General features: G+C 40.8%; 1 protein-coding gene across 4 annotated transcripts in view; it reads left to right on the top strand.

Moving 5' to 3' along the window:
* Positions 1-24,267, top strand: part of CHCHD3 (coiled-coil-helix-coiled-coil-helix domain containing 3) — a 281,617-nt gene that overhangs the window by 173,720 nt on the left and 83,630 nt on the right. For 3 of the 4 annotated variants that reach the window (XM_066362731.1, XM_066362729.1, XM_066362728.1), the window contains exons 5-6: positions 14,587-14,601; positions 15,602-15,685. In XM_066362731.1, the coding sequence (XP_066218828.1) occupies positions 14,587-14,601; positions 15,602-15,685 (99 nt within the window). The remainder of the gene's footprint in view (positions 1-14,586; positions 14,602-15,601; positions 15,686-24,267) is intronic. The other variant, XM_066362730.1, reaches the window with a different exon arrangement.

Raw genomic sequence — 24,267 nt, 5'->3', positions numbered from 1 at the left:
ATTCAGCACATGGAGGCCCACTGACCTTGCACCTGGATCCTTTCAGTAGTCCCCCAGTGGTTCCCCCAGTGTGCTCCCCTCGTGCTGACCCATTCTGGGCACCATGACTAGCCCTTCTACAATACTGTTTCACTGCACTCAAAACCTTTAGAGCCCCTCCACCCCCAACCACCATGGCCTAGACCCCTGGTCGGCAAACTGGGGCTTGTGAGCCACATGTGGCTCTTTGGCCCCTGGAGTGTGGCTCTTCCACAAAATACCACGTGCAGGCACTACATCAATAAGGAATGTACCTACCTATATAGTTTGTTTAAAATTTTTGGCTCTCAAAGGAAATTTCAATCGTACTGTTGATACTTGGCTCTGTTGACCAGTGAGTTTGCCGACCCAGGGCCTAGAGGATCAAATGCAAACCTAAGACAGCTAAGTCTTTCTGCAGCCCGGTTCCCCTTCCGGCTGGCCCTCGTCCTGTAATACCCTCTCCACCTGGCACACTGGCGTGGCCACTGTCTTCTCTGTACCTGTTTATTGTCCCTAGTTGTATAGTGGCCTTTGACTATCTCTGCTCATCTGAATCCTCCTCATCCAGCTTTCGAGTTCCAGTCCAGCTGATCTAATTCCTTATCTCAGTACAGCATTCACAGTCCTTATCATAGCGTATCCTTTTTTTTTTTCTTCTTTTTTTAAGGAGGCAGAGATACAAACTCGCGCATGCGCCCCAACCGGGATCCACCCGGCAAGCCCCCTTGGGGGCAATGCTGTATCCATCTGTGGCCACTGCTCCATTGCAACCAGAGCCATTTTAGCACTTGAGGCGGAGGCTGTGGAGCCATCCTCAGCACCTGGGGCCAACTTGCTTGAGCCAGTCAATCCATGGCTCTGGGAGAGGGAGAGAGAGGAAGAGACAGAGAAAAAACGGGGAGGGGTGGAGAAGCAGATGGTTGTTTCTCCTGTGTGCCCTGACCAAGAATCAAACCTGGGATCTCCACATGCCAGGCTGATGCTCTACCACTGAGCCAACCAGCCAGGGCCTAATAGCATATCTTTTATTACTGTCTTTTGTTTGTGCATCCTGGGCACCGCACTCCACCCCAGTTTGCAAGTTCTTGAAAAACATAGCATTTGTAAGCAGGAATGGACTGTTACTTTGGGATTGCGGTTTATTGTCAGCAACCAAGGTGAAATTGGCTAGTTATTGATTGTACTCTACCATGTATTAGCACACTATCAGGTGATTGTCATAAAATAGGTTTCATTGAGTGCTTGTTGAATTAAATAAATAGATACATTAAGTTTATTTTGTTTTTCCGATGGGCAAGTTATTTTAGCACTTAACACGTTAGCATGTATATGGGGTTTGGTTTGGTTCTCCTGGGCAGGAAATACATTCAGAATGTCCCCAGGGTCATTTCTGGACTGTCACAACTTGTGTAGTTTGTTAAGAGAACATCGTTAAGCTTGGCTAGAGCTGAGCAAGTTGGTGGCCAGGTCCTTCTACCAACCAAATTGGGAAAGTTCTGCAAAGAACTTTTGGAAAATAGATCAATTAACAGTTTCATGTTGCATTTCATCTCTCGAGGATGCAGGCTACCTCAGGTGACAGAAGGCTCCAGTAGGACAAAAGGTAGCTTATTGCTGAGACCAGCTCCGCAGTCTTTTTACAGATACTCAGCCCCTTGTCAGCTCTTCCTTGATCATGCCATCATTACTGCATGCGTTTATCTGACACCAGACAGAAAGAATAAAGGTGAAGGATGGGGGGACTTGGGAGGGGTTTCCTTCTGCGCTAACCCCAGGCTTGTCACACTGCAGGGGCACAGTATCTGGTTTTAATAATCTCATGTGTCACTAGCAGTTTATTATTACTAAAATATAAACCTATTTCTTAGAACATTTTTTTTTTAATTTTTGAGAAGATTATAAAATGTCACTTATGCTCTTTCGGGAAAGTGGCGGAGGGGGTGTTAACTTGCTAAATGTCATTACATTGCAAGTTTCAGTTTCAGATTAATAGCAGGTGGTAGCCATTTTTCAAAGCAAACAGGCTGTCTTTTTAGTTCAGTTAGGGGGAAAAAACGGCACTAATTCTTTACTGTAGCCTGAAATGTTTTGTGCGAGGTGACAAATGGCAAGGATTACCAAACATTCAGCATTAAAAAAAATAATAATAATAAGGTAGCTGGCTAGTATTGTAAATTTTTAAAGGACCAAGCCAGAACTTTCAGCAGAATATTTCTTTCCACCGTACTTAATTGAGTTACACATCTTGGTACTTATGCTTAACGTATCTATCTGTTACTTTTAGTGAATATATTTCACGCAGGTCTTTTGATTTGTGGTCTGTAATGTCTTTGTCCTCTCATGCAGTACCCTTCTCAGATAATAAATGCCACTGGAAACGAATCACATCATAGAAGCTTTGGAGATGATCGTCCATCACCCATGCAAGTGCATGTGTATGCTTGTGTGTTTTGGAGGGGGAGTATATTGATGATGTTACGTTGGCATAAGAATTTTTATTTTTGGATTTTTTTTTTCTTATGCACAGGCAGGTTTACAGGAATAGCTGAGATATTGTTTTAGTTTGCCAAATTAACTGTGAGTCAGGGTAACCTATATTCTATTCTTAACTCATGACTGACTAACTAGCTTTCTGAACTTAAGAGAGTAGAGCTATTTCCCAGTTAGATCTTTAACATCTGAAGGCCTTGGGTTCTAAGGTATATACTTCCTTCAAATATATACGGTTCTTCCTCCTTTTGTCAGAGTAATTTTTTTGGCTGAATAATTTTGATAGCTCATAAACATGGCGTCAGATATCATTAACTGTGTCCTTAAGAACATCGTTTTTGCATGCAAGATCCTTGCACTTGGTTTAAGAAACTTGAAGGTGGGAGTCGCTTTCATCTGGGCTGACATCCAATCACTTAGCTCCTCCATCTGAACTGTTGGGAGCTTTCTAGCATCTGATCAAATGATGGATGAATGGAAATCATACTCAACAGGAGGAGGGTATTTTAAGCCAGAAAGATAACATATCATTAAAATGATAGTCATAATCATAAAGCACACAGGATGCCATGTCAAATAATTAATAACACTGTTCTGCCCAGCAGGCAAAACCGAAGCAAAGCCATGAGGTTGCTTTTTTGTTCTTTGGTCCAAAGGTAGAGAAGGATCTGCCTGGTGAGCTGTCATGGGAAGTCAGAGTTTCTCTATTCGCGGGACAGCTCTTCAGCTGGGGATTTTAGGCAAATCTTTTGTCTGCAACTTTTTAACTATAAAAAATAATAAAAACAAAAGAGGTAAATTCTAAACTGTGCTGCTTCACATTGCTATGTGGTGAGGCTTTCTAATGTGATTATGTAATTTCAGGTCTTTACAAGTGATCAGGGATGTTAACAGTTATAAGCAGACATGTTGATGATGCCCATTCTTGAGTTTTTTGGTCGCAAGCCTCAGGTGAAAGGCATTCCCCTGTGTGCCAACGGATTCTAGAATTTGAGGTTCCAGAGTTGTCTGCTTCCACGCCTGTGTAGGAGGAGTGGCCAGAACAAAGCTAAGTCTAAGCTAGCCTGGCCCTTCCATTGGGCAGATAACAGTGTCTTCTCATCCCTTCTCGACCATCTTAACCCAGCTGCAGTGGCTTACCTACATCCTATCTTGTGGGCTCTGCTGCTCTCCGTCTGGAGGATTCATGGGTTGGGTGCGTTATCTTTCCATTTCTCTCTTCTCAGACTTCTTCCTCTTTGTGCTTTTTCTAGGCTTCTGTTTGTTTCTTGTTAACCCCACAGTCTCATCTCTTAAATTCTTTGCCTTGGCCAGGCAAGCTGGAGGCTTTGTACAGAAGCTAAAGATTTCTTAAATCCCCTCACCATCAGGTTTGGGGGGAAACGGGATGTGGTATGGGGCCAGGTACTTTCATACCTTCCTTACCAGTGGCCATTGCTGAACATTAAAAAAATAGTATCATACTTTGTATTATTCTGATACTTTTCTAAATTTAGTTTTTCTTAGAATACAATGGAGTCACAGCTTATTTAAGGATTTAGTTTTAAGATCACCATGTGAAATTTTTTTCCCAGTTATACCTTAATAAAGCAGAAAAAAAAATAAAATTAATATATGAGACAAAGATTTCTTTTGCCCAAGTTTATTCTTAAGAGCTCAGCACTGCGAGTTTTTCTTCAATTATGGGGTTCATTGGTTTCTTTAGTCTAGCACTAGATGAAACGATGTCTTTCGTTTAAGGATTTGTGAATGAAAACTACGTACGTATCTTGAACCAGTAGAATTGGACTCGCTGGGAAGAGATGTTCTGTTTTGTGAAGGCATGTGGGACAGGAGACGAAAGGAGCTGTCCCAGGCTTGCCCATGGAGTAAGTGAAATCCTGCCCACTGTTTACACTTTTCTCTCTCCCCACTTCAACCTGAGTGGTTGGACTTGCAGATGTGCATATGATGCAGTTCCACTGAACTCCCTTCTCTCAAGCACCGCAGTGGAGATGAGGCTGCCCAATTATTTTCTGAACATAGTCATCTGGGGGCAGAAAATGAGAGCCAGTGGGATGTGGTGACCAGCAGTGAGTTGAGCTTGTTTTAGGAATGGCCCCTTCACCCTTTGTCTTAGCTCTTTGAATCTGCCAGGTGGTGTTCGGGTTGGGAAACAGCCCAGCCAATATTGCTAAGTGACAGGGAGTGAGCAAAGCCTTGCAGTCCTTGTGAACCCACCGCCGGTGCCAAGTCCGGCAGAGCGGGAGCATCGCTGCTGCCATGAGGGGCTGCCCCTGGCAACCAGGTGTCACGTCCTTGGGGGCATTCCCAAGTGCTGTTTAATGTGTGCTTGTAGCATCCTAACAGTTTGGTGGCCGAACAGACACAGTTACTGTATTTCCTCTGGCCTGGCTAGAGAGTCGATTCTAAATGAATATAATAGAAGAAATGGTACGGCATGTGTAATGCATAAAATGTGAATTTTAGTGGGAACTTAGATATTGATTGGCCCATCTCCTTAAATTTACAAAGAAGGAAACAGACCCCAGAAGGTGAAGTAACTTGCCCGATTTCATGAGTTAGCAGCCAAGCTGGAATTCCAGCTTGCATTGTCTGATTGATGACTCTTCTGTCACCTTTTCTGTGACACAAGATTTCTGAATGAAATTGTATCCCATAAGCCCAGTAGTATTTACTCAGCCCAGCCCATACAATGATGCAATTGTAACGGGAATTAAGGTATACCAGCAGATCTAACCTGTCCTTGGCTTGCTGGTTAACTCTCTGTTCGAACTGGAAGCTGAAGTTTAAGTGCCAAAGTTCATTATCATTTTCATTTGGTCTGTGTTAACAAGCACATTGGATTATGCGGCATCCATGAGAGAGTGCGTTCAGCCTGGTCTCTTAAAGAGCTTGCTGGGAAAGGTGCTGCTAGCCGGCAGCCACAGGTACTGCAGCTTTGAGATCCATCCGTGTTTGCTTCCAGGCTGTGCTCTCTGCAGGAGGTCAGTCTGTGGCAAGGCGTCTAGAGCTGGGCTGTTCTGCTTACTTCTGGACCCCTCTGCCCTGCAGTCTGCTCTGGGCTGCCCCGTCACCTGGCCAAGGCTTTCTCAGGTCTGCACCGTTGTCCCCTCCCTGCTTAGTCTCCCATCACACGGTCAGACCTATAGCAGTCCACGGGGCTCCCTGCTCTCTGCTCCTTCTACCCTCCATCCTTGCCCTAGTGCATCTTGTACTTCTGAGGCTCAGTGTCTGCATCCCAGAGGACCTGACATGGTGCATAGCTGGTTCTGGAGACGCTTTTAGAATATTCTGCATTAACTGTTACAGGAAATCTTTAAACATCTCTTTATGCTGAGTAGACTTGACAGTAACTACAAATGTTTGATTAGACATTTTTACATTGCCTTCCCTTAAAGTCACGCCAACATGAAAAAAAAATAAGGCCAGGGAGTGCTGGGTTGTACACTTCTCTCAAGAGTCAACAAGGCACTCAGACCCTCACTTACCGAGCCTGTGAAATGAACTGGGTGCTCTCTGGATTTTTTTTTTCCTAGCTCTGATTGTGAAATAGATTGCAAGAGAAGAGATTGACTCTGGCCAATTGGTCCCAATAGTGTGAACATTAAATCTAAATTTAAATTGAACCAATACAAGCTAATACAGAGAAAAGGAATTCAGTAGTTGTACGGTAATTGTCTCCATGTTGTTGTTCAATTTATTTGTCAGATCAGTGATACCAAATACCTTCGCACCGATAGTGCCGTTTAACCAGCACATTTGTGTTAAAAAGCGCACTGCAAGTTTGAATCTCCTTTGTAAAACCGATTTTATGTAAGTGCCTGGAAATGGAAGTATTATTCTCCACAATATGGAATAAAAAGATAGAGACATTTTAGTGTAATTGTACCTAAAGTTACATAATTCTGAATGCTTGATTCTCCTTTCCACTTCATACATATCAGCTGAGGTCTAGGGTTGACACCACTCTGCTTTTACGGGTAATGGTGACATTCCGTAGTTTATAACACCAGTCTATTCTGTGGCTGACTTTGATAATAATAGCCCCTTCCTGCCCCAAGTCTGTGTAATCACACTGTAGTTTTATGGAGTATGGCCCTATTTACTGCTTTTTTTTCTTGCAATTATAATTCTGATTTTTAAAGTTTTTGAGCTTTCTAATGATCTGTGACACGATTTCTTATTTATTTTATAGATAGAACTCGGCCTTCTAGAATTTTGTTTTCTGCTTAATGGCTGAATTTGATTCACAAGGTCTTTCCTTCTGGACTTGGTCCATGTTTACAATTATCTGTGTCTTTCGTAAACGTGTCGTAGCTAATGTGAGGGTTATTACACAAGAGAAAGCTGCTCATTTGAGAACTCTGAAACCCGAGAAGTTCATTTCCCTTTCGAGTCAGCATTTATTTAATGTTTAGGCTCTGGGTTTCATGGTGGATGTTTGTGGGGGTTTTTTGGGTTTTTTAAAATGGACTTGTAGAGAGAGGTACAGACCATATGACACTGAGCTGATGAGCTGATGCATTTCAGCCCCTTTCTTGGTGACATTTCATGTTGAAATATCATGTTGCTTTGTAACAGGAGGCTTGTTAATTATAATGGAATCACAGTATGGCTGTTTTCAGGAATGATATATAAAATATTTAACAACAGGTCTGTCATTGTCACTGCCCGAGCAGAAAAAATGTTCAAGATTCGTACCAGTTCATGTCGACCAAAGAGCATTCCACCCAAACTAAGCATGACCTGCTTTGATCAAAATCTTACGTTATATGGGAGCGGATTCTGTTTTTACAGGGAACCTCCAAAAACACAGAACCGATGTACCCACTTTATGCCTTTCCTACTTGGGTCAAAAACACTGAGTTAAAATTCCCAGTTTCCTCTCTTGTTGGGATATGACTCACCGCTTCCCACGTACGTGAGCGACTCTTGTTGCTTACAGGCACTTAACCTTCACAGCACCGCCCCCTACTACATTATAAGCAGGCTAGAACGCAAGCAAGTCTACAGCCCCGTCCTGCAATACGAACAGACAGTAACTGAACAAAAGTTTATTAACGAGCAAGTCCAGAATGATTCATGCAGCCTGTTCTGTAAATCTCAGTGAAGGTCCAGTTCTCTGTTCCTTTAAGTGCTTTCTTTGCAGAAAAGTTTCACCTGAGGCAGGTAAGGCTTCTTCTAGTTGGCCGCAGACAGCCTGTAGGCTTCTTAAACCAGTGGTTCTCAACTAAGGACAGTTTTGTTCCCCAGAGGATAGTTGGCGATTTCTGGAAACATTTTTGGTTGCTTCAGCTCTTAGTAGGGTGTGGTGTCATGGAAGCCAGGTATGCTACTTAACACCCTACAGTACATAGGACAGCTCTTCACAACAAAGAGCAATCTGGCCCAAAATGTTAGTAGTGCCAAAGGTGAGGATCTCTGTCTTAAACCAGTGGCCGGATGCAGAACTCGTTAGGGATCAAGCTTGAGGCTCCAGTCCTGACGTCATAGCTGCAGGCCTCACTCTCCCAAACCCTATGAATCTCATAAACTGTTCACCAGCAGGTGTTGGAGTCGCTCTGTAATATGACACCTAACCCTTGTGTCTTTTTTCTAGTTTTCATTTTACTAACAAGAGCCTATCTCTAATATTTATCATGCTAGTTAATGAACCCTTTTTACTGTATGAAGGAAATCTCATTTCCAACAGTCACTGTACTAGGTAGCAAAACATCGGTGTTGAGATCAAGACATGGATGAGTGAAGCCCGGTAGCAGGTACCTCTGCTCTTTGATTTTTTTCATGAGAATGCTTGCTGATTGCTCCTGGCATGCGTGTCCCTGAGTCACAGGCTGGCAGCACCTAGCACAGAACTTCACCTGCTGGCTTCCTCTTCCTTTTGACGCCCTTGGTTTCATTTCGGCTACTGTGTTCTGAGCGGTTCTCTTGTGGGAGGCACAGACCTGGATCAAGCTGAAGATACAGACAGAGAAGAGTAAACCTCGTTTCCTGTCTCAGAGAGTTTATAGTGGAGGAGAAGGGCAGTGGGTAAGTAAACACCAGAAGTCAAAATCAGGTAGCACAGAGACATGTTGAAGAGTTGTATTAGGTGCAACAGTAGGAGAGGCAGCCGGGGCATGACTTAGCAAATACTACATTCAGGAGGTAGCATTTAAAGATGTTTCGGAACATGGATAGGGGGCTGGGGTTGGTCAGTGCATAGATGCCTGGTGACTTAGCAGAGCTAGGATGGGCATCCAGTCTCCTGACCCCCCTCTACCAAGTGCTTTCCCATGTAGTATGTCAAAGTGCTAATAAGAACTGGAGAACTAATTATATGGTTTAAAATAATTTTTCCTCTCTAAAGCCAGAGAAGAAAGGTTGTATGATTGTTTCTGATTTCACCTAGTGCTTAATTTTGCTGCTTTTGTCAAGTACCATGATCTGCACTAATGTTATGTGAGAACCACTGGAAAAATTCAAAGCACCACTAGGTTGCTCTGTAGATGTGCCCCAGAAGAGGCAGGGGACTATTTGGAGGCTGTTTCCAGAATGCTACCAGGATGACAAAGCTGACTTGTAGGCCAGGGTTCTTGAAGCTTTTCTGGGGGAAGACGAAACAAACAAAAACAAATGAATTTGATCACATCCTGGTGGCTAGGGCATGAGTTCCAGATTTAGGATTCAGAAATCTATCAAAAGAATGGCCTTTGTCTTTCATCTCTTGGTCTGTGTTCAACTTATATCAGGCATTACTGTGTTAGTGGACAGAAATATGGTTGAATATTTCAAGCTGGGGTGTGCCCATAGCTAATGCGTCTGTCTCTAAGTAGTTATTGAAAAGTGTGGTAGATTTGACAATAGGTTAGGCATCATTCAGGTTCACCTAATGAGTTACCCTTTTGAAGGTCACCTTCTGGTGTGGTTTGGAAACAGTGCTCTGAGTATAATCCTTTGTTTATTAACGCCATTTGATAAAGGCTCAGTGAACCCTAAGCAATTTCTCATAACAAAAGTCTGGTATTTAGCTAATTGAATACATGGCTACTTTAATTATATTGTTATGGCTAATTGATATTCACAATGATGATGTTATACAGCTTTTAAATGTAGTATTACCTTACAAGATGATGGTCGGGCCCCTTGGATATTTCAGTTCTGTTCTATTGTCAGCATGTAATTTTATTAGGTTCCTATATATTGTCCCTTATATGTAATTCTGACAAGGAATAAAGCCCTCTTCCTGTTCTTGTTTGACTATGTGAGTTGTAAAATAGATAAGTAGATAGAGATTTATTTTGTCTACCACAGATTAGCCATATCATTGTGAAAGATTAAATCTTTCCCAGTCTGTTCTATGTGTGTTTCAGATTTGTTGCAGATTTAGAATGACAGGTAATGAATTACAAGGATTTTCTATTTATATTGATATATAGTTCTTGCCTTTTCTCAATCCTAGTAATCCCTGGCTTCGTAATAGCATCCCATGGAAAGTTGAGCAGGTTCCTGCTTTGTTTTCTACCTTGAGCTATGAAAAATAAACACTGACATCTCAAGGAACTTGGTCATTTAAAATGTACAAACTTGTCCATATCCCAGAGTCTGTCCTTAACATGCCTGGGACTTGGTGTATGGAGTCACAGAACTAACTCTGAGCCAAGAGATTGTGATGTCACTGGGTTCCACATGCCTTGTACCCTGAGCGATAGCTATAACTCAGTCCCTAGGAGCAGCCAGGCCTAACAGAGCTGAGCCACTATATCAAAAAGGTTTTGCTATAAAGAGGTACCTAGGAGCACACAAGGGAAGGTAAATTCCTATAAGCACCATGTGCCACAACCCTAATCCCAATTCCTTCTTCTGTTGATCTTTTCAAATCCTTTGTTGTAACCACTTTCCAGGACATTTTCGAAATATGTTCTCTGACACTTTGGGACATATCTGCTTATTCTCTTGGAGGAAAAAAAAAAAGAGAAAACATAGGGAAAGAGAAGAGGTTTTTGAAATAAAACCAACCATGAATAAAGAGAGGAGGTTGTTAAGTACATATACTTTTTGGTCCTTTCTGAAACGAGGCAAGTCTTTAAGGAAGTAAATACATACATACTTCATTTTGAAGCTAGCTGCCAACATGTTTATGTGTTGAGTTTTCTTTAGAAGAAAACTTGATTCTCTTATTGTCCTTGTTTCTCTTGCATATGAAACGTTCCCATAATGATTCACATAAGCTCTCTGTCATGTTTCCAAGCCCACTCATTTCATCCCAAATGTAGCAGGACCTGAAAACCAACCAGGGCACATTGCTTATAGTGGGAAGAATAGCAAACAGGAGGTGGGGGAACTTATTATATTCATTTCTTCCTAAGAAGTGATTATACCATAATGATAAATAGTGCTGTGCTCCTCCTTGTATTTATTTGGTCACTCACGATGACTGTATCTATTAGAGTGACACACAAAAGTTTTATTTTCTTGCACTTTGTTTTACTGCTTTTCCTTGAGTTGAGTGTGACTGTCCATCCTTAGCAGTTATTAGCTCAGTCAGTGTATTTCAGGCTTATTTAACATTTAGGATTCATATTGTGTGACTATCCCTCTCAGTGTCACATGAACTGTTTCAAAGCAGTGTGCCATTAAAGTGTTGTGACCATGTTTCTTGCTCTGTTACCTCCCAGTGATCTCAAACTATTGATTCTGCTGGCTTTCTGGGGATGGATTTTGATGTTAGACTGCGGTTGGGTGTTTCAGGTCCTTGGAAACAGTTCTTTAGTGTGCATATCCATGTTGCATTGAAATTTTCTAGGATGGCATCTGAAAACGTAAATGAGGATATTTGTGTATATCCTTTATTTAGGTTGTAATCTGCCCCTCAACATTAAATTTGTTGGTTGATGTAGCCCTAGTAGGTTCAAGCAACATTCTTGTAGTATTGAATTAAAAATAAGTCTCTTGGCCCTGGTCGGTTGGCTCAGTGGTAGAGCGTTGGCCTGGCGTGCAGGAGCCCTGGGTTCGATTCCCAGCCAGGGCACACAGGAGAAGCACCCATCTGCTTCTCCACCCCTCCCTCTCTCCTTCCTCTCTGTCTCTCTCTTCCCCTCCTGCAGCCAAGGCTCCATTGGAGCAAAGTTGGCCCGGGCGCTGAGGATGGCTCTGTGGCCTCTGCCTCAGGTGCTAGAATGGCTCTGGTCTCAACAGAGCGACGCCCCAGATGGGCAGAGCATTGCCCCCTGGTGGGCATGCCGGGTAGATCCCGGTCAGGCGCATGCAGGAGTCTATCTGACTGCCTCCTGTTTCCAACTTCAGAAAAATACAAAAAAAAAAAAAAGTCTCTCTGTGCAACTATACAGGAACAAAAGAAACATTTAGTGCACGTATTTTAAGAACCATGGTGAGTAACATCATACATTGAATGGGAGAATTAAGTGTTAACACATTAAGGATTTAGTAGGTAGAATCATTTCCATGCTGTAAATAACTGCTCAAGTTGTTAAAACAATTTTTTTTTTCTTTTTTGGTTAATACAGTTACTTAATAGCTCACACGCTCAGCTTCAGGCATGTTTTCATCTCATGGTCGGGATAAATGTATATAATATTAATGTTCAAAGTCTTCTGATTACAAAAGTAATAATCGTTCACTACAGCAAATTTAGAAAATGGAAAATAGTGTAAATAAGAAAATATCCACCTGACCACGGGTGGCGCAGTGGATAGAGCGTCGGACTGGAATGCAGAGGACCCAGGTTCGAGACCTCAAGGTCTCCAGGTGAGCGTGGGCTCATCGGGTTTGAGCAAAGCTCACCAGCTTGAGCCCAAGATCACTGGTTCAAGCAAGGGGTTACTCAGTCTGCTGTAGCCCCCCCCCCCCCCACCTCTGGTTAAGGCACATATGAGAAAGCAATCAATGAAAAACTAAGGTGTCGCAACAAAGAATTGAAGTTTCTCATCTCTCTCCATTTTTGTCTGTCTGTCCCTATCTATCCCTCTCTCTGACTCTTTCTGTCTCTGCCACAAAAGAAAAAAGAAAATATTATATCCACTGTTAACATAAGTATACTTTAAATTTTTTCCATGTCAATGTAATTAGGCACTGAACTTTCTTTGTCCTTCCCTTTTGCCTCCAAACTCCCATTTCTTAACCCAAATTAGTAACTTAATATACATGCTATTTTAAGACCTGTTCTTTCTCCTCCCACCCCTCCATACTATTTTGAGTTTAAAAAAAAAATCAATGAGTCTGTTAAAACATTATTTTGAATGGCTCTCAGTGTTTGATCATTATAGCTGGACTAAAGTCTTCATAATCAATACCTTTTTGTTGGACCAGATTTTAGTATTTCCTAGGATTAAATGACTAGAAGTAAAACTGGTCAAATGATAAGCAGATAAACAGTAATAAAGACCTATACATATGTACATTTATATATTTATATGTCGTTATTTTCATAAACTTTAGTTTTTTGTGTTTTTTTTTTAATTTTGACAGAGAGAGAGAGACAGATAGGGACTGACAGGAAGGGAGAGAGATGAGAAGCATCAACTCTTTGTTGCGACACCTTACTTGTTCATTGATTGCTTCTCATATGTGCCTTGATCGGGGGCTACAGCAGACCAGGTAACCCCTTCCTCAAGCCAGTGACCCTGTGCTCAGGCTGGTGAGCCCGTGCTAAAGCTGGATGAGCTCGCACTCAAGCTGGTGACCTTGGGATTTCAACCCTGGCTCCTCTGCACCACAGTCCGAGGCCTTATCCACTGCACCACCACCTGGTCAGGCTAAACTTTAGTATTCTTAATTTTTATTTGCTATGTAGTTAAATTTATTTTTTGTAATATTATAGTTCTATGAGTTTTCCACCACCCTAATCAAGAAACAGTATAGTTCTCTCACATCCAAAAATTGCCTCCCGAGTCCTTTGACAAGAAAGTGTGTTTATTTTTAATTTGGAGAATATAAAGAAGCAGTATTAAGTAGAAACTACCCTGCTGCAACCTCTGTTGACATTTTTGATGAATATCGTTTTGGCCTTTTCTCCTACAAAAAAGTGATCATAGGGTCTTTTCTGTGTATAGTCTTTTTCTTTTTTTTACTTAGTAGATTTGGAGTATTTTTTATTTAATAATTAGATTGTTTTATTTTTGTTTCTTTGCAATTCTACACAACCCTATCATGAACATCTTTGCCTACTGTTATAATTACTTAAGAAATCGTGTTTAGATCTCAGTGAATGTGTACATTTTTAAGCCTTATTACATTTTTTCAAATTGATTTAAAAGGTAGTTGTACCAGTTTACATTCTGACCGTGTGTAGAAGAGCCTTTTTTTGTCAGCTCTATAGATGAATAATGGTATTTCATTATTTAATTTTTATTCTTTAATGTATTCTAGGATTGAGGTTTTTTTTTACCGTATGTTTATTTTTCCTATTTTTTGTATTTTGTGATTTGTCAGTCTGTGTCATTTCTTGGTATATTTTTTCAGTGCTCTCTTAGTAACTAACTTTCATAGCAACATGTTAATTTTTTCTTTTCTTTTTTTTTGTCATTTACTTTTTATTTGGTTTAATGATTTTTATTTTTATGGAGGGTCACATAAGTCCAGTTTTTTTCATTTGCTTTAAATTTGGGGTGTTTGTGTTGAATTTAGAAAGGTCTCCTTTCTTTAGAGAAAATATATAGTTCAAAATATATAATTTTGCATATTTTCTTTACACTTAGTGTTGTTAAACCTTCTTTGTCCATTTACTTTTTGTTTTCTATTTCTGACAGAATAGCAAGTTTTTACTGTTATACCAAGGAGCCATCAATTATGTATTTACATATGAATGTATTTTGTTCAAATCTTAATTATTTTGTATTTTCATTCATATGCTTTCACGTAGCATGACCTTTTCATTGAAATTTTCTATTTAAACTGATAGCCTAGTCACATTTAAATGTGTCCCAAGTTAAGCAAGTCTCTCTCTTTTCCCCCATTGCCTTCCGTGGTTTGCATTTTAGGTAGATATTATGTATTAGATGTCTATCTGACATTAGGAAAAAGCAGTTCTTATATTGTTAAATAACTATTTGTTTGTTTTCTAACATGCTGCAGGACATTGAAGTCAAAGTAAGTAGCAAAACAGTGATCTACAAACGTGCAGATGGGTTCACTTTAAACAAGATAGTGAAAGTCCCCCTTACAGGGGTTGAGACAGGGGACACATGATCATCTTGCAAACAGAAACTGTGCATGACCCAAGGACAGGAATGCCAAAATACATCTTTCCGTAATTTCTTTAAATTTCTGGTCAGGTGTGTATTCAGCATTCCCTGAACAAAAAATATATTAAAAAACTTTTCTATTTAGGGGTGATATAGGAGGTCTGTTTCCTTAGATGATAAAGGTCACTTAAACATATGCTCAAGATACAATAGTTTGAAAAATGCATTATTTTATTAATCTAGAAAAACATGAGTAACTATTATGCTTTTCAAGAATCGAAAATATTTCATGGTTTTATTTAATATTAAAAAAGATCTTGTAAATTAGAAGTAGGAAAACAGATTTTGAATTACTTTCATTTTTATTATTATTAACTTTTAATTATTTACATGTATAGTAGTTTTTGGTCCTCCCTCTAAAGACAGTTGCTTCATGAAAAAGGAGCTAGACCAAGGCATGTATTTCTATTCAGGTTTCACTGGGTAATTTAAGGGTTCTCAAGTACACAGTTTATGTGCAAATGTTACATAGGCATTATTTTTTGTTCAAGAAAGGTTAATAACCATGTGTCTTAAGCCCAGATTAAAATCCAAGTTTTATTGTGCAAAAGATTAATCCTTGAAATTACTCTCCAAAAGAGAAGTTAAATCTGTCTCTGCTGTATTATGATATATTTGGACAAAGTAGGACACAGCTGTTACAGTAGAAAGGAAAAAACAGTGTAGACTCATTCTTTACATTTAAATACAGCAATCATCATCTTATTAATGTTTTTCTGTGACAGAGACCTAGTAGTTTGCAGAAGTTTTCAGCTTTGTTTACTTACTTCTAACGTAATTTGTACTTGACTTTTGCTTTGCTCTTGCTTTTTCCTAATATAGTATACTCTTCATTTCTTTTTTAGGCTAAGCTGTTGGAAGAGAAAGACCGAGTGATAAAGAGGCAGGATGCATTCTACAAAGAGCAGCTGGCCAGACTGGAGGAGAGGGTATGACCGCTTCTTGTCCCTCTCTTCTGTTACCACGTCTGTAGCTTTCTTGTACATTTATTCAAAAATCAGTAAATTAAAACTGTAATTGTTTCTCCTAGTTAAAAGTGGGCAGGAAGTGGAGAAAGCCAACCCAGGTAGATCATTCTCACAGGAAATGGCATTTCTACCGTGATAGTTTTGAGTAAGATGACATTACTGGTTCCCTGACACATTTCACCACTCAGACACTTCCCTCAAATACTTTTCATAGTATTTTTCCCCTTTTTATTTAAAAATTTTATTGAATTTATCAGGGTGACATTGGTTTTAACAATATTATATAGGTTTCAAGGGTAAATTCTATTAAGAGTGCTATTCTTAATTCTCCTGAACATTGACTGAACTTGAGTACATTCTTAGATGTGAGTGTTTGAAAATTCCAACTTCATTGCACTTGTGGCTAAGAAATAATGTCCTTCACGAGTGGCAGACAGGGACTGAATGGTAGGACTTAGGGAGCAGAGTAAGGAGGAAGAGTTGAGCTAGTACCTGTTGTTGACATTGTATCTAGAATTGGACAGAGATGCAAAGGAAGGAATTATGGTTGAAACAAAAGGTAAGAATAGGACTTTGCACATGTACCAAGTGTCTTGATAAAATAAAGTAAGTAGACTTGTCTGGGATAACTTTGTGCATTGACCACGATATTACCAAGCTAGCTTTCTCTTCCCTTTGACTGAGTCCCCAAACATCTGATTTGTTTAGAACAGGATGTTTAGTGAGAAAGTAAGTAAAATACAAAATACGTTATTAAGCCCCATTCAGCACAGTTATTTATATATTGAAAGTTTTCACCTTTCTCTGCATGTCACTGAGCTGAGTGCTTCTTGAAGGTAGGGACCATTTTCTCATTCATTCAGCAGATATTTATTGAGGTGTACCTTAGTATGTCAGGCCCTGTTCTGCTGCCAGAGACACATATTGAAGAAAATGAACTAAACTTCTGCCCTCCTGGAGCCTAAATTTAGTGTAAGTCCAGTATATACACTGTATGGGAGGTTGAGACAATATGGCAAGCAATAAAGCAAGGGAAAGGGAGTCCGAGGGCCAGGAGCATAGATTCAGGGTCAGATGGAGTGGGAGGGACCGTCTAATAGGGTGGCATCTGAGAAGGGGTCTGCAGTGGGGGGAGCCCCAGAACCCTGAAGCAGGAGTATGGTTGGCATGTTTAGAAAGGCCCATGGGTTTGTGAGCAGGAGAGTATACTGACTGATGTCTTGAGCAAGAAATGAAGCAAATGTCCTACCTAAGAGCCTACAGCAGCCATTCGGAAAAGGGATGGGGAAGGCTTGGGCCAGGGTGCTGAGCCATGGAAGGAATGAACCATGTTTGGCTATTTCAGAGACCAAGCTGATCAGATTTGCTGGTGGCTTTGATCACGAGTGAAAGAAAGAACAAATCAGACATATTCTAGGGTTGTGCCTTTTACATAGGATCTTATGGATTTTCTGTAGGGGGACACTTAAAATACGGATCTGAATGTGTGGTGGTGGAAATCCGGAGTTTGATTGGGGTGTGTTAAGTGTGGGATATTTCTCCAGACCTCCAAATAAGCACTGGGCAGCATGGCTTGGAGCAGGAGTCAGCACATGTTCTGTCAGGGGCCAGATAGTAAATGTTTATGGCTCTCTGCAGGGCCTGCGTAGGTCTGTCTCAGCCCTTCACTCTGCCACTGAAATGAGAAAGCAGCCATAGCCACTATGCCAGTGAACAGGTGTGACTGTCTTTCAATTTGTGCACACTGAAGTTTGAAATACACGTTTAAACGTGTCACCATTCTTAGGGCTGTACCGAGAAGGTGACGGGCTGGCACAGGACCACGAGTTGTAGTTGCAGAGCCCTGGTCTCGGGCACAGGCTCTGACCTTGGGTGGCTTGGATCTGAACTAGCATTTACCTGCGGGGTATCTTAGAGCGCTGTACTGGAACGTTCAGTTTCATCAGCTCTCAGTGAAGATTGGTAGTACTTACCTCACTAACCTGTGACATGAGCCAGCTCTCATAAAGCTCCTGTCCTGGGCTCTAGTGCAGAGCACCCCACAGTCCACGGCCTTCCATGTTTTCCCTGTGTCCCTCCAGAGCGGCTGTGCCTGCCATGCTTAGCCATGTGGTCAGCCACGTGGTCGGCAGAACAGAGTAGATGGCGATGTGAGCTCTGAGCTGATTGACTCAGCATCTTCTGTCTCCCCTTCCTCCCATGAGAGTTTTCTTTGCCATCAAGTGCTACTATGCTTGAATTCTTGTTTTTTCTAATTTTGTGTGTGTATCTTTTGAGTTTGTCATCAATCACTGGTGGGTACATAGGAAGGCACTGAAAGGTATTCACTCATTTCTCTTATGTTCACCGATTTGTTGTAGGTAATTCAGTGATTGGCCATGAGGGGCTGAGAGGTCATTGGTGGCTTTAACTGATCTGCTCAGCTGCTGACTGGTGCTTTTGGCCTCGGGTTAGAACAAGTGGTGGAGATCAGAGGGATGTAGTATGATGACTTCAGATCATCGTGATGAATGTCTTCTTATTTAGGCAAAATATATATGATTTTTTTCCTATTGAAGATTAGTCTAGAAAGTAGTTATTTAGGATTTTTACTGAAGGTGAGAAGCACCGGTGAGCTTAGAAGACTCCCGATGTGGAATCATCACATCACTATTAGTTAATACTTAACGACTCCACATTTAATTGCATGTGGTAGAAAGAATGAATGCTGGACCAGGGCTCAGACGGCATGGCTTTGTGGTCTGGGTGCTTGACCATTTATCTAGTCTCTGATTTCTGGTTCTGGAGAGTGAGGGGAATACTCTGTCCCTTGCTCACCTCTGTGATTTTTTGGGGGACCAGATAAGATGACGTATTTGTTTGTTTATTTTATATATTCTTATTTTTTACAGAGACGGGGGGGGGGGAATAGATAGGGACAGACAGGAATGGAGAGAGATGAGAAGCATCAATCATTAATTTTTTTGTTGTGACATCATAGTTGTTCATTGATTGCTTTCTCATATGTGCCTTGGCCGTGGGGCTACAGCAGACCGAGTAACTCCTTGCTTGAGCCAGTGACCTTGGGTCGAAGCTGGTGAACTTTGCTCAAACTAGATGAGCCCGCGCTCAAGCTGGTGACCTCGGGGGTCTCGAACCTAGGTCTTCCACATTCTAGTCCGACGCTCTATCCACTGCGCCACCACCTGGTCAGGCAAGAGATGAGGTATTTTAAAGCTCCTTGAAAACTGGGAAAAATGTAGCCTAAGCAGCTGCCCTTAAAGACTATTTGCTTTCCACTGTGTATGAGATACTAATACTCATAAAATTAAATTAGTGCTATTCAGCTTCCTGGTGTGTTTTTGTTTGTCACTGCCATATCTAAAGTACCTCAGTTGAATTTTGTCCATTTGGGATTCCATCTAGGAATATCTAAGAGATATGTAGGCCCCTGGTGATGAAGCATTTTCTAGACTTAACACAAGAAATTATTAAAAGGGCTTTTCTTAAGTTGTGGTGGTAGTGAAAAGTACAGTCTCGAACCATATCTAGTAGGAATTCCACACACTTTGTGTTAGAAGGCATAGAAGCACTAAATCCAATAGGGCATAATATCAGAAAAACTGATTTTAATTAGATAACTTGCAGAATCATCTGACTTGCTGTGAAATTCAGGTCACCTGTGGGTGGAAAGTGGATATGTATACATATGTTCTCCGTTTTAAACAAACGAAACAACGAAACCGTAAACTAGATACTACATGGTATATACTGTTAATGTAGAAGGGACATCAAGTCTTTTACAGCATCGTTCAAGGACGATTTCTAACATCTCCTTACCCGCTGCCCATCAGCTAGGTTAACAAATACAGTAACTATATGGGGTGAGGCAAAAGTAGGTTTTCAGTTGTAAGTACACAAAACAGAATTTATTCTTGTGTTGTTTATTTATTGCATTATTTTCCATAAGAGCGTCTGTGAACCTATTTTTGCCCCATCCTGTCTGTTATTTGAACTGTTCATTTTCATTGGCCTGATACAAATTTCTATTGAGAAGTTGAACCCAAGTCCACTGAGCACATGAAGCACGTTGACTTCTTGGTTTGCCTCTTGGATCTGTTTCAGTGAACTCTTTATCAATTAGCTATCCCTGGTGTAAATGGAGTTTTTTCCTCCCAGGTGTTTCCATTGGCTAGTTGGCCAGGTGTCTGAGATAATTTTCTCCTTTCACTGACTTGTGAGCTGTAATAAGTATAATTTAACTGGACACCAATTTCACACATCTTAGAACCAGTATTCCTGTATTCTTCACTGAGAAACAAGGTCAAAGCCATTAAATAAGTTTTTCAGGTCCTTATTTCATTGTAAATGTTGCCAGCTTTATCCAACAACATTGCTGTAGTAGTGGTGGAGTAACATTTTATATTTTAAGAACGTTAGAGAATCTCATGTAGGTGTGTGACTTAACTGAAAGATACTCGAGTGTTAATTCCTGGTTGGCGATTTGATGAGAGGGCGCTTTCAAAGAGAAGGCTCTTAAATGTTATTTTTAAGAAGCTTTCAGCCCTGGCCGGTTGGCTCAGTGGTAGAGTGATGGCCCGGGCGCTGGGGATGGCTCCTTGGCCTCTGCCCCAGGCGCTAGAGTGGCTCTGGTCTCGACAGAGCGACGCTCTGGATGGGCAGAGCATCGCCCCCTGGTGGGCGTGCCGGGTAGATCCCGGTCAGGCGCATGCGGGAGTCTGTCTGACTGCCTCCCCGTTTCCAGCTTCAGAAAAAAAAAAAAGAAGCTTTCACCAAGTTCCATCATTCCATCATAAGCCTCTCTCTCTGGTGCCATATTTTAAAATAAATGAATTTTTTATCTGTGTTTATCTTTTAAACTCCTTGAGAGCAAAGGTCATTTTCTTAGTTTTTATATTTTCTATAACTCATACATTGTAAGAGTATGTGAATAAATCCTTGATTTACTAAGCGTATACCATAAAGTTATGTCTAAGCAATTAGTATGCAGTTTTTATATATGCTCAAAATATTTAGTCTCCACTAATCATTTATTAATAATTTAAATCCATGAGAAAAATCCAGTGTAATTTAGGCTACCTGGATATGTATAGCTCATCATCATCATAATAGCTAACAGTAAGTAGCATTTGCTGAACATTTGCATTGTGCAAGGCACTTTGCATAGATTGTCGTTTAATCTCCACAGACATTCCTGTGCAGCTGCCAACCCTGTTGTTTAGGAAGATCCTAAAGCTTCAAATAATTTTCCAAAGGACATATAGTCAAAGCATGATCTGAATTTGAGCCAAGTCTCACACCTGAGCTTTTAAGTCATTCTCTTTCTCCACTGCTATCTTGAATATTTGTTGGTTCTGCACTTAAGAGATTAAATCCTGCTGATTGTTTTGTTAGTTCTTTGGGCGATAAGTTAGCTCTTTCTGGCTTCTAGGACAACTTTTAGGTCCTGATGTTATAATTTGATTAATACTACCTCATAACTTGAGAGTGTTAAGCATTCAAAATGCATAATTTTCTCCTCAGGATTTGACACTTTCTAGGAAAATTTGACCAAAAGGGAATAAATAAGCCTTGATTACCTAGCAACTACAACACAGTACTCTTAAGGATTATTTTAATATCTAGTTTTACTTTGAAGTAAGAAATTTATAGTTATTTGAGCAGTTTAAAATATTTTCTAAGCATTCAGTCATTCATTCGTATGTTCGTAGTATAGCTACAGGGCAGTCATCCCATTCCGCCCCTAGAAAGAAAACACAACTGTTGTGTTGTGGTGGTTATTTCATTAGAGTCCGGATTGCTTGCATGTCCTTAGAAAAAATGTGTATTTCCCAGTAGCCTGTTAGTCCTATGGGAGGGAAGTGAGAGCAAGGACCAAGGCCACAGTAGAGGAGGACAGAACCTAGATTCCCCAGGGAGCTTCCAGGATGGAGGACTCCTTTCTCCCCAAGACATCTTGGAGACATGAGTTCTTTGATGATTAGTGTGTCTTGCATGCCTAGCTTCTCAATTATGAACTTGAATTGATTTGCTCCACTGCATCCGCTTTGCTCTTGGCATTGCTCAGAATGGTGGGGTTCGGCACAGCGTGAAGAGCGCTTTAAAAGCCCTGGTGGCTTGAGGAGCCAGGGGAGATCAGAGAGCTTAGTTAGATACAGTTGCCGTGTTCAGATCAACAGGGTAGTGGGGTATGTATTGCTTTCGGTTTACAGGCGTCTGTCGATTTCAGCAGCAATTTGCATACCCGCTGCTGTCAATCCCATACAATTAAGTTGGTGAGGGAAGGGTGCAAGCCGGGCAAGAGAGAGCAATGCAAAGAGAATGGTGAAAAATAAATTATCATTAGGAAGAAATGTGCTTTACTATTCCATCACCTGTGGAGAGAGCTGCTAATTAAATTCTAAGGTCATGCTTACATCAAGTGAGCAATTTTTAAAAGCCTTTTTACTTGTGGTAGGTGGCCTGTCTTCTATTGCATCATGAAGTGTCAGGCTCCTCTGTATGATTAATTGGCTTTTTTTTTTTTATGAGTTGACTTCTTCCTCGTCAATTAGTACCTTTGTTCCTGTATTTCTCTGTGTAAAGCTTGGGGGGAAAATAACCCCAACTATGATAATAAAGAGAAATGACAACAGAACAGATTATTGTCAGCTCGGTGTGCTCCTTATTGGAAGAAATTATTGTGCATTTTTACTGCCGGATGAAGTCTGTCGCTGTGAAAAGATTTCATTGAGTGAAGCTGGGTCAGCTTCTTCAAGGAATTAATAAGGATTCACTCACAGACCACTGACATCTGAGATACTAAAACATAAACAATCCTTTTGGGGGGTAGGGAGATAACATAAACTCAATTTATGGGATAAAAAAAATGTCTTTGATATTTTCCTCCAACAGTGCTTCCTAACCAGTTGTCAGTGATTCTGGGTCCTGTGGGGAATGAATATACACTAAATTATTGTGTGTGCGTTGGCCATGCAAGGTGATAATAGCAAATTTAACACAATGGTTACAAGCGTAACTTTGTGGTAGTGATGCCTAGATAGGTTGTGCTAGTTTGCATTTGTCAACCTAGAGAGATAAATTGTTTTCTGACACTTGGAAATTTGGTACTGGCTTCCTCATTCATCTTGAAATCGAGGCAGATTCCCTGCAGTTTCTGTCATTAGCAAGAGTTACAGGAGCAGACAGGGTTCTCTGGTCCACGAGTTTGGACATTGAAGACAGTAGAAGCCAATGTCACTTTTAATTTTAATGCCATTGCTGATAACGGAGATGAGAGTGAAATCGTTTGCAGCAAGTACCTCTCAGCTTTTCAGTCAGTAACAAATAATGATAATTCAAGTAAATGCCCTTAGATGCTGTAAAGTAGACAAATGAGTAACACCTAGTATCACCATGTGTTTTTTTTTTTCATTTAATTGATAGTTATTTATAACTTAGGTTCAAAGACTGAACCCTTTTATACTCTTACCTGTCTCTCTAAAGGAAGTTTATTATTGCAGATATTCCAAAGTAGCAAGCTGGTGCATTTTTTTTTTTAACCTCCAAGGGGGAAAATTCAATACAGTGTGGTGGGAATGGGGGTCTTATCCTTAATTCATTATTCAACAAGTCCTCCCAATGCATTGGCTTTCTGTTAACCTCTCTGGGTTTTCTAATGGGAAATGTGGTTTGGACAACCTTGAAATGCTTTTTAATCTGGCTTTAGGGATATGAGACTTCCATTTTTCCCCCCTCGGATAAGCTGTTGAAAGTGTATCCCATTAAAATGATCCCCTTAACCGGAGCCGCTTTTTCTGCGCCCAACTTTAGAGGAAAGATTTGCAAATCGTGGAATTGGCACTTAATTTGGGGCTCCCTTTACCATGTAGGCTGTCAAGAAGTATTAACCTTAAGGTAAGATGAGAACAGGGAGCACAAAGCTCTGAGATGATGGCACACAGTACACCAGGTATTAAATAGCATTATCCATCCTACTTGCTACAGTAAATAGGATTTCACTATTGTGATGTGTCAGGGTCTTCAGTAAAATCAAATTTACAAGACACTAAACTGCCATCCTCTCTGCAGAGCAGCTTTATTCTGGTATCTGGCTTTCATATTAATCCTGTTGGTAGGAAATACTTGTACCAATTGTGCATGGAAATTATAATTTAATGATCTCTTCCCTTTTCTCTATTCAGAGCTTAGATTGGACCACTGTGCTTTGCCGTGATAGCCCCAGGGCTCTGAAAAGGAGATAATATACAGTTCAGCTTTAAAGCCCAGCACTGGCGCACTGCCTTTTGGTGAGTGCTTGTAATGAAGGCAGGTGCTAAGGTGCCAACAATATGGGCTGCATACTTTGTCAACTCTTCACATTGCTTTCACCTTCTGAAAGACTAATGCAATCAAATAATTAGGTCCTGTGTACCATGACAGTTCTTTACAACAAGATGCCACTTGATTGTGTAAAGACGAGGTAAGAGATAAAGTGTTATGAAGTCCAGGGAAAATTAATTCCACTTTTAAGGATTCTGCTCATTTTGTCCAGGGAAGCTCAG

This window comes from Saccopteryx leptura, chromosome 2 (assembly GCF_036850995.1).
Source record: "Saccopteryx leptura isolate mSacLep1 chromosome 2, mSacLep1_pri_phased_curated, whole genome shotgun sequence".
NCBI lineage: Eukaryota > Metazoa > Chordata > Mammalia > Chiroptera > Emballonuridae > Saccopteryx > Saccopteryx leptura.
This window is presented reverse-complemented; position numbering and strand designations above follow the sequence as displayed.